This window comes from Scleropages formosus, chromosome 25, assembly GCF_900964775.1.
Source record: "Scleropages formosus chromosome 25, fSclFor1.1, whole genome shotgun sequence".
Classification (NCBI taxonomy): Eukaryota; Metazoa; Chordata; class Actinopteri; order Osteoglossiformes; family Osteoglossidae; genus Scleropages; species Scleropages formosus.
Genome location: NC_041830.1, coordinates 13365587 through 13376732, shown reverse-complemented (window position 1 = coordinate 13376732; position 11146 = coordinate 13365587). Strand labels below are relative to the sequence as shown.

The 11146-nt window shown below is 46.7% G+C and overlaps 1 protein-coding gene across 2 annotated transcripts in view; it reads left to right on the top strand.

Moving 5' to 3' along the window:
• The first annotated feature begins 3570 nt into the window (after positions 1 to 3570).
• Positions 3571 to 11146, top strand: part of LOC108921462 (tyrosine-protein kinase RYK-like) — a 41918-nt gene continuing 34342 nt past the window's right edge. For both annotated transcript variants that reach the window (XM_029249167.1, XM_018730936.2), the window contains exon 1: positions 3571 to 4209. In XM_029249167.1, coding sequence (XP_029105000.1) covers positions 3954 to 4209 — 256 coding nt within the window. In that variant the 5' untranslated portion in view covers positions 3571 to 3953. The remainder of the gene's footprint in view (positions 4210 to 11146) is intronic.

Below are 11146 nucleotides of genomic sequence, written 5' to 3'. Positions count from 1 at the left end.
CTACTTTCTTCTTTGGCTTTTTTTTTGATAAATTTATATTGCATTTTCAAGACTTTTTTTTGCTGTTGTTCAACCTTTGTCCATGTATAACTACTTTACAGTTCAAATGTCAAGATGCCTAGTCTGAATATAGTTGGAGTTTTGATGTAAGTGTATAAAACCTCTTGCGGATAATAACCGCTGTTTGAAAAACTGTAGCAGCAAACTGTATTCATATATGATACCTTTATTACGAAGCAATTTTTCATACTTGGCAAGAGTTTCACCTTGTGAAAGTAATAAGAACATTAGTTTGTCTATAAAGCATTTCTTTTTTAAAGAACATTAATGTCATATAAAATATAATGAAAGTATTCCAATAGCGTTGCATTCTAATGGAACAACTGTTTAATTCAAATTTTGTCACAGAATCAATGGTAAACTGGAGCAACACTGCAATATTTGCCACAATAAATTTTTATTATGAAAATATCAATCCCACATTTTTATAAAAATACAATATTAGTCATTCTTACAACTACATCCCCCCCCCCCCCGAAACCACATAACTTTCTCATATTCAGCTTTGCTTGCACTGTGTTGATTTACATACAAATTAACTTGAAAGGCTGTGATGGTACAACGATAATGATGATGATGGAAGGAGGAAGAGGAAGCAGAGGAAAACTGTTCATCAGGAAGACAGGTCTGTGTATCACAAGAGCCTGTAACTGCTCATCTGTCTTGGTTATTGCTGACGAAACAGGCTACGGTTCAATTTCTTGTTTATGGATTTTGGAAAAGATACCAGGTTAATTTTATACAGCTACAGTTACAAATGTACAACTATGTACTCTGTGATGTTTGTGGTAACGGGTGCTGAAAAAAACTTCTTGGATGTAAGCCTTTATAATACCAATAATCAAAATTTCAAAGCATGCTTTTTGTGTTATGCCTATATTTAATGTCGGCGAAGTGACAAATTACGGTAAGGTTAACTCGGGGACTTAGGGTGGCTACTTGAACAAGCCCTGTTGACTTTCTCGTCCCTTTCACTTCACCAGACAAATAGCTAGGCTAATTTTTTATTTCCATGGCAACCACCTGAAAAATGACAGTAACCTTGCTCTGTCTCCACCACACACACACACACAGATATATATACAGCTCAGTCCTAAATTGACTTGTTTTGTAACTATTTCGTGGGGGGTGTGGGGGGTTTGGCTGGGTCCTACTCTCTGGCGGGTCTTGGGTTTGAGTCCTGCTTGGGGTGCCTTGCGATGGACTGGTGACCCGTCCTGGGTGTGTCCCCTCCTCCTTTGGCCTAGTGCCCTGTGTTGCTGGGTTAGGCTCCAACTTGCCGCGAGCCTGCGTGAGAGAAGCGGTTTCAGACAGTGTGTGTAGGTATTTGTATAATTTTGCACATAATCAACCAATGTCAACAACCGCTTGTCCCAGGGCGCAGGGCTGAGGGGGGAGGGGACACACCCAGGACGGGATGCCAGTCCATCGCAAGGCACCCCATGCAGGGCTTGAACCCTAGACCCGCTACACAGTGGGCACCGGCCAAACCCACCACCCCCATTTTGCATATATAATATATCAATTTTTCCTATGTTTTAAAAATGACAATTGTAATTTCAGCAATTCCCAGGGTGATCCAATACTGCTGGTCTCTACTGCCTCCCAGTGCCCAAGGTTGACTGTAGACCCAGCTGCTCAGCCCACAAAGCCGGAGCTTCTTTGTTTACCTACTTCTTCCTTGTACCCTGCAGGTTCGCTTAAAGATTAGCTTAGTCCTAGAAAAAGGCTGCTTTGAAGCTGATTCTCCAGGAGTTCCTGGGAGAAATTTTTAGTGACATCAGGACAAAAAATCTCGGAGGCCTGTTCCTTCTTGTATTGGGAATGGACAGCTGCTGCACCGTTATACACCCATGAATAGCATATTCTTTTCTTTAATTGGTCTCAGTAATTGGTTTCAGCTGAAAATCTCCGCGGACAGTTCATTTTTCCAGTCTCTACCCCTCAGGAATAACAAGCCGAAACCGACTTGCGAGATCCTCTGTAAACGGTCCGATTTCTCCCTCCACTGACACAGCCAGGAAAATGAGGGGTTTGGTGGGCTGCATGAGCGCAACCGTCATCCGTCGGGCTGAGGAAGGCATGGTGATGGTTTTTGAAGAACCAGGCAAGTCAGAGCGACCCCAGGCTGGGCAGTGTGCATCGAGCCAGGCAGGCCGCAACACGAGCCTTTTTCGGCAAGGCGTGCCGAACAGCCGTCTGAAATGCGAGCCGTTGAGTTTACTGGGGGGGGGTTGCATGGTTGCATGGGCCGTGAGCAGCTGCTGTGTTTCAGTAGTACCAGCGACCACTCTGGCTAAATCAGGGAAACACATTTACACTTCACACTTATAGAAAAAGCCCTTGTTTTGTTGAATCGAATTTTTGCTTACGTGCTTGTGCCCATGATTGATCTCAGTTTGCAGTTTCCTTCCTTCTGCCCATTATATCCAAAGTAAAGATCAACTGTCAAGCGTAAATTAGAAACGGCTGCATGAGCTCCTAGGAATCATCAGCGAAATGAGACATGTTACATGCAACGAGGGAGTGTGGTGGTGCAGCGGGTTTGACCGGGTCCTGCTCTCTGGTGGGTCTGGGGTTCGAGTCCCGCTTGGGATGGACTGGCTTCCCATCCTGGGTGTGTCCCCTCCCCCTCCAGCCTTGCGCCCTGTGTTGCCGGGTTAGGGTCTGACTTGCTACGACCCTGCTTGGGACAAGTGGTTTCAGACTCTGTGTGTGTGTGTACATGCAATGATGTGAACTTTGCTCACTGGATTAAATCCCACTCTTTTGCTTTTATTACGAGTGCCTATAATATTCTCTCAGTGCCACGTCCTATGAGTTGCTGTATGAGAGAGTCACTGGTGAAAGCTGCTGATGTGGATTAAAATGAAAGTTAATTAAAGCGGAAGTTAATTAACAAATCGGGCGACGTCATTTCCGAGTTACATGCAAAACAGAAGCGATCCCACAGGGAAACCCGCTCGGTACAGGAAGTGTACTTTGTCCTTTTCTGAGAGGCGCTGCGGTGCGATGTCGCAAATCCACCACGAGGGGTCGCTTCTCATCAAAGGAGAAAATGCAGAACAAATCACGTTAATCTTTTTGTCAATAAAGAGGCCGCTGCAGAGGCATTAACTGGTCAAAGTAAACGCAGAGGGGAAACAATGTAGATTAGAAAAGATAACAGTTTGAAGATGATGTACTATAAACATGAATAATGTAAATGTACAAGAAGATGAATTCGTGTAAAATGCCTTGCTGAAAACTATCACCAGAGATAAGGGGATACACTCCCTTGTGGGAGTTGTGTGTCGTGTTAATAAACGTGATAATTGTGTTTCTCACACTCTTTTGCTATGTTTAAAGTGTGTTTTAAGCACACGAACCGTCGCCTCAGGTTGAAACCCGCTCCCCGCGCATGCGACGGGGGCGCGGCCGCGGCCGCCTTGCCGACGCGACGCTACGTGCGCGCACCCGATACACCCCCCCTTACCCCCCCCCCCTTCCTCTCTCCCTACTCAACTTGGACAGTGAGGAGGGAGCGCCGCGCGGCAGTTAAACACACGGAGCCCCAGCGGTGTGTGTTCAGGCGTCGTTAACGAACGGGAAGGACGCAGGGGACGGCGCGTGTAGAGAGTGCGTTTTCGCGCGAGAACGCGCTCCCGCCCTCCTTCTCCTGTGGCTCTCGGCGAAGTTGGAAGGAGGAGCGCGGAGTTACAATGCGCGGAGCGAGAGCGGGAGTGCGGCGCGCGCGCGCCCCCCCGGGACTCTGAGCGCCCGCGAGCCGCGCCGAGCGAGGACGCCTGCACCCACCCCCCCCGCGCGCGCACGCACGCACTCCCGCCACTCAGTCTGCTCGTGCTGCGCGTCCGTCCGTCGGTCCGTCTTGCGCGTCTCGGTGTCTGCGGGCGATGTGGGTCCCGCTCGCTTCGTCTCCAGCGCTGCCGCCTCCCCGTCCACCACCACCATGTCCCCTCGGGCCGAGGCGGTGGTCTCTGCTCCTGCTGCCGCTGCTCCTGGCGGAGGTGGTGCTGGTGGTGGCGAGTCGGGGCGACCCCGGGGCACCAGGCGTCGTCGTCAGCAACCAGAACAGCAACAACTTCCAGCAGCAGCCCCGTCCCGGGCTCAATGTCTACATGGGCGAAGAGGAGGTGAAGAAGCTTCTGGGTGAGTCACCGCCGGCCGGGGCTCCGACTGAGGCGCCGGGTAGGGGGGTAGTAGAGGTAAGTAGGGTAGCAACATCGTACCTCCCGGCTTCGGCTTCGGCTTCTGCTTCGGCCTCTTCTGCTTTGTACCGGTTGTTTCCAGTTGCTTCGGCCCGGCCGGCGCTCTTCGTACCCGCGCTGCTGCTCCGCCGCGGCGCTGAGTCTCGTCGCACCGCCACCGGTCCAGTGACTGAGTGAGTCGCAGTTGTTGTTCCGAAGTTAGTTCTTCTTCCTTAAACAGAAACAGACGAGAAGTGTGTTCGGCACTGAAGAGAGAGAGAGAGTCTGGAGATGGTGGTGCAACCGGCCAACAGTGTAACGGAGAGAGATTCAATTGGCGTTGAAATAAAATAGTTTAACTCAACACTGAACAACAGTGTAAGTTACAGATTGCTAATCTGATTAACACTGACTGAAACTGAGCTGGTAAACAGTGTAACAGTATGTACTACATGATCATCATGATGATGGTACTGAAGAGATGAATAGTGCAACTGGTCAACACTAGTTGGTGATCAGTGACTCACTGAGTATTGAAATAGATCAGCAGTGAAAGAGATAGATAAATAGTGCAACTAATCAGCACTGTAACTGGTTGTCATTATAATAGCTTAGTAATTAAATTAACCGGCACTGACTGAAACTGTCTGATCAACAACTGTCTTAACACTGAAACAGATCAATGAAACAGATCAACACTAACTCTGATCAGTAATTTTCCATGAAAGTGTAACAATTCAGCACTGACTGATTAGTAACAACAGATGAGCAGTGAAAGAGATGCTCTAAATGATCAGTAATGTAAAAGATAAGCACTGTGACAGATTGTCAGTGACACAGAGCAGTTCTGTAAACAGGTCAAAAATAAAGTCAGCATTAACAGATCAAGCTTTTAGTGAATCCCACAAGTTACTCCACATGTAGCATCGGTGTAATCCCTTTACAGACGTTCACCGCATTTCATGAGGTGATCAGCAGTCTGTTACTAACACATAATCCGCTCCTACAAGATCATCCCCTTGTTTATTGATGATCTTGTCCTGGCTGAACAACTGTTTATCTAGTTACAGAAAAAAATGGTGTGTGAAGTGTCTCTGAGATGCTTTCATCCTGTCACTTCATTCACGAACTTACAAATTCATCTGAAATACTTGTTATGCATCTTTAACGTCATCTGACGTGCTAGTTTCATTGTGTGTTGCTAATTTCATGGTCAGAATTAAAGAAATTGTATTTTTAATTTAAATTCATTTATAGTTCCTTTATCAATTTAAATTCATTTAATCTCAGCCAGTAATGGGAGGTTATGAGAATTAGACGATGCATTATTTCTAACCTTATTTTAAAGTAGAGCAACCGCTCACGGCATCATGGACGGATGTGTTGGTGAGACCCATTTTGATTCTGTAATACGCTTTCCGTTTACTCAACTTGTACATTTAGTTTATCCATTCCAGACTTTGTGGGAGTTATGAGGAATTTCTAAGATGGAGAAGAATGTGAAAATAGCTCATTCAATCCGTTTTTCTGTTATAATGTCTAAGTAATTTGATGCGGTAATGGAAAGCATGTGAAATGGGGACAGAGACCGATTTGAGCTGGGAACATCTCTCTTGGTGACAAATCGGATCCAGGCAGGAGCGGCTCGGGCAGCAGAATCCGCCCGCGCCTTCGCTAAGGACAGAACACGTGGCATCGTTGCCACCGATCGTCGCAGCCGGTGACTAACACGCTGCATGGACTCTTCCGCGTGGTTTTTCCAGTTGCATCGGTTGCTTCTGCGGCCTGGCGCTTCGCTCGCTGCAGTCGAGCTCAGTTAAACCAAAATGTCGGCGAGAGTAAAACGATCGCCGCCGTTGGACGAGGGAAAACGGGTAAATACTGATCTGTTTGCTTTGTGACCCTGCGCTCTCAGTGTCCCAGGTTTAAATCCCTGCTCCTTAGGTTAACTTAGACAAAAAGTATCGACTAGATAAGTTAATAGTAGTACTAGTGATATGTGATGTGCCTTTATTGGGAATAGCAGCTGCCAACATGTTCCATCATTAAGGGAAGGGATGGAGAGTGTGAACATGCAAAAAGAGGAAGGTGAGGTAGCAGGCTATTAACTGATGTCACTTCCTTTTTGGTTAGGGACGGTCCCCCCCCCATGTGAACGGAAAATTAAGGAACTCGTAGGGGGCCAACACTCATGCAACGGTGACATTGTTTCCTCCGACTCGTTGGCCTCGGTGAAGTCTGAGCGTTTTGATGGAATTGGCTTTGCGAAAGGCATGCGGCAGGCTTACTGTTCTAACTGTGCCTGTTAATGGCGTTTTCCACTGAGGCTGAAATTGGTAATGTGCAATTTTGACTGCGAGCACCACCACTGGTTTGATTTTTTTAAAAATTTTTTTTTTTTTTGTTTTGGTGGGGGGGGGGCACATATTCTTGTATTTCCATCTGAGCTTTCTTTAACCCTCGCAATTTTGCCACAAATTTTCATTTGTCAACCTGGTCGTTGCGTTCAGCAAAGCGAGGATTGACCGGTGGTGTCGTCGTACCATTGATGACTGGCTCTTGGGCCTATGCCTTCCACAGCATCTTGCTCATGGGTAGCAGGAGAATGACATGTTTGGCTTTGAGTGGACTTTCTGGTTTCGGTTTACATGCCTCCACCCCAGGCTCTCTACCCCCTATTTTCACATACATTTCGGGTTTGAGTGAGCCAGGAAGGGAGGGAACCAACTGCCGGTCACTATTGAGGAGGGTAAGCTCCCCTGAATGATGACAGCATGCAGGATTGGTCTCTGGAAGGACTTCTTGTGACCATTCCCTTTACCCTACCACCTCTGAACTGCCTGTGGTCTCTCACCATTGGCCAAGTCTATTGCCAGTGTGGAAGCGCATGCTTTTGGGTCCCCCACTCAAGTCCACACCAGTGATTCCAATACTGGTTGAGTCATTTAGTGTATCTAGCAGGACATGACTTTGTTGTCCATTGAGAAATGGAGAACTGGACATCAGGATCTTCCAGTTGGTTTAAAATGGGCACTCGCAAAGATATCTTCAGGTGTCTGACAGTCAGTAATGGCCTTTTGGCAGTCTGGCTGAAGTGCAGAGAGAGCGCATTGATTCCAGACTCCACCACTGAATGCCAATGGTATGCAGCAACGTTAGGTAATTAAATCGTCAAATTTAATAACTCAAGTTACTTAGCAGATGGATTTACACAAGGTCGCCGGTTCTAGCAACTTGTGTGATTTTCCAGAGGAGCTCATGTTAAGTGCGGTACTCGGTGGTACTAGAGCTGGGACACTGTGTAACCAATATGTGAGGCTGAGTGGAGTGTTCTTCCAAATGTGCTTGTGAAACATCACCTGTGTCCGGTGGGAGGAAGTCTACCCTGCTTGATGGAGTAAATGGCTCATGTGAGAGTTTTTATAGGACCTGTCAGAATTTAATCACTGGGGTTTTTTTTTTTTCTTTTTTACATTTTTGCATCAGCTCTGCAATGAATTTTTTTTTTTTTTTTTTTTAAAAATCCACTGGATATCCTGGGAGTTCTATGAAGTGTTTCCCACTCTGGGATCTTCCCCAGTATGTGGCACATTTGTGATGCTTGGGTCCCCTTTTGGCTAGTTGACTCCGGTGCTTCATGGTCTGGATGTCAAGGCTTTGACATGGAAGATTTGCTTTGAGGTTCACACCTGGCTCAGCTGGCAAACCATCCTGGTCATAACCTGATGTTCGCTTAATTCTTTGGGCCAACGTGCTGTCAGCGTAGAGCAAAACCTTTGTGGAATTTGATACCTTCAGTTTCTTTAATGGGAAGCAAACTGCAGTGGATTTCCCCAACATGGGCTTTCTAACTGCATGCATAAATCAGTCTTATTTTGATTTTACCTGGTCTGGTGGCTTGTCTTTTTACAGTTATTGACTCCGACATGAGCCTAGGTGTGTTTTCTTATTCCCCCAAAAGCCTGTATCTGATCACCCATCGATAATTACTGCTGGCAGATGAGCACATCCTGCCATGGCCTCTTCTAGTTATAGCAGAGCTCTGGAGTCCATCATATGACAGTCTGTGAAGGAATAGTGTACATAAGCTTTCTTGGCAGGTAGCGGAGGCCTCACACCATTTTGAAAAGCTGGAAGGTGACACCTCTTGAGTCAAAGTTCAGATAGACCCCAATTAAAAGTGCTTTCTTTTGAGACAGTCTCCCCACTGTAGCATCCTTTCTAATACAAACCATCTTGCTGATCATTTCATCTTGCCGACCTTGATCGTGGAAGACCACCACCACGGTCTTGAATTCCACCTTGGAGCGCAAACAGTCTCTCGGGGACTAGTAATACGTGTAATCTTTAAAGAAACCGGGACCATCCTGTCCTCCCCCTTCCTTTGATCTCAGTCTTTTTTTGGAGACTGAAAGAGGCTTACAAACATTCTTACAAGCCCTGCTCTGTCTCTGTTCCATTTACTGTGGTTTCTGACAATAGTTCTTGCTTGCCTACTAAACAGAACCATGTGACAGTGTTGAAACGAGCAATAAAAAGCTCTGGACTCAATACGGGACCCTGAGGGACGCTCCTTGCATGGAAATAGAATAGATGAGTTTGAAGGATTTGAACAAGGCACTCTTTGCCCCTGTGTTGTCCCACATGGATGTGCTTGCAAAAGGTGGACCAGTCACCGTGGTAACACATCAGGTTCTGTTTTGGGTGAACACTTGCATGCGACATTTCTTCATTCTGCCTCACCTATTGTAGCTGTCCACAGGGAGTGTTGAAAGGTAGGTGTTACTTTTGTCAGTGAACTAGATCATTGTAATTCTTTTTTCCCCCTCTCTGTTGACTCAACACCTCGTCTCCGTGTAAGTGTAGACCCCCCTCAGAGTGTGTTGTACCACCTAAGGGTTAGGCTCCTAAATCCCTTGGAGGGAAGTGTCTGCACATGAGAAGCTGGAGTCTGATTGTCATTGTGTGGTTTTGGAGACCTTGCTGCTACTCCGCCCTGCTGTGAGTACTGGTGGGGACTTTTGCTATGCGTTTGCTGTCTGTTCCGGTTTGGACAAATCAGGGCCGCAGCAGCAAGATGGCTGCACCGCTGCCAACACCATGGTCGATTGGGGTATGTGCTAGGTGGTGACTATGCAAAGATTTCCCAACAAGCTTTGTTTTTATGTAGTAGCTAGGTAATTCTTCCCTCCTTCAGTTACAGGTGAGGTTGTGAGTGCAGGTATGTAGGCAGAACTCTTTGTTTCTACTGTGGCAGAATGTAGATGTCAACACTGCGGGGCACGATGCCAAAACTGATAGAGGCTCATGCTGACGTGCACGAGTGCCACATATCGATGATGAGTGCAAATCTGCAGAATGTGGCAGTGCTATGCGATATGCGAGGCGGGTGGGTCGGATCTGAATTCTCTACCTGTTCGGGGGGGACTGTATAACTTATCCCCTGTCCTCTGAGTAGGGGAAATTTTAAAACTTTCTTACTTTAGACCTTTCAAGAGGCAGCAGGTGTCGTTGCGAGTAAAGCTGTCGCCTTGCAGTCAAAGGGCCCAGGTTTGAATCCCCACTCCTGTTGTAGTGCCCTTGATCACAGTACATGCCTTGGATTGCCACAGCAGAAATGATCCAGTTGTAGAAATGCATGTATAAAATATGTGTGTATGCAGTTCAGTATACAAACATGACTTTGTGCTGGAGAAAGGCATCAGCTAAATAGATCACTAAACTAATAAGGCGCATGTGCTATCTTGAATCTTGGCAACTGAGCGATGCACCAACGTACTGGATTGTGGCATTAGAGTTTGCATACAATGACACTACACCTAAACATCCCTGGATCAGATTGCTGTGCCTGTTGGAATTTACATTTATTTTTCTGACACTTTTCTTCTAAGCCACTTAGTGTTAAGCTACTTACAATTATTTATCCCTTTTTACAGCTGGCTAACTTTACTGCAGCAATTTAGGGTAAGTACCTTGCTCAAGGTTACTACAGTTGGAGGTGAGACTTGAACCTGCGACCTTTGAATTTTCTCTCACAATCCAAAGGCAGAATTTCTCCTTTTTTAAAGCTGACACACCCAGATAATTTCTAACGACTGCCTTGCGAAGTCAGGCAATAAAGCCAGTGTCACACGAAGAAGTGACCCCCACTGTGTCTGTTTTTTGGTCTCTCCAGGTGAACGTAGGGCTATCTGTGTCACTGCAAGCCCAGCCCCCCCGCCCCTCCCGCTCACGCTCTCCCTAACCAGGGTCCTCCAGCACGTCTCAGACATTTCCTCCCCCTCCATGGAGCTTTCCAGCATCTAGAGTTCCTCTCACAGATCCTTATCTGTCATGGTATCTGCGGGGATTTTGTCGAATCTCCAGTCTTGCAGCAAAACGGCTTAATCCCTCTTTTGGAACGACCCCCTCAAAAGCTACTAAATGATTTATGTCAAGGGGTCTGATTGTGGTAATTTTTTCCCAGTCTTTTCCTAAACAAAGTGCAGCTCTGCCCGGCGAGGGGCTGAATTTGAGCCTCATATTTAGACATCTTTGACTTGTCCGCTTCTCGGGTGGGAAGTCGATTTGATGTAAACAGGAAGACTTCTGATTTGCTTTTTCACCGTGCCGATCATGGCATACAGCCTCTTTGCAGTCAAAAAGTTGTTTACGCTAAAATGTAGGACAGCGTATCTACTCAGATCATTTCAGACTGCAACAAAATAAAAAGTGGCAGTCCACAACCGTAGCATTTTGGTTTATGCTTCCAGAAGGATCTGCACGGCTATTCCCAAAGTTTAAAAGTGTGTTTTTGTCAATCACTTGTCCAATGCTGGGTTGCAGAGGTCCGGAGCCTATCCCAGACGCATAGTCCACGAGGCAGGGTACACCCTGGATGGGATGTCAGTGTGTCTCTC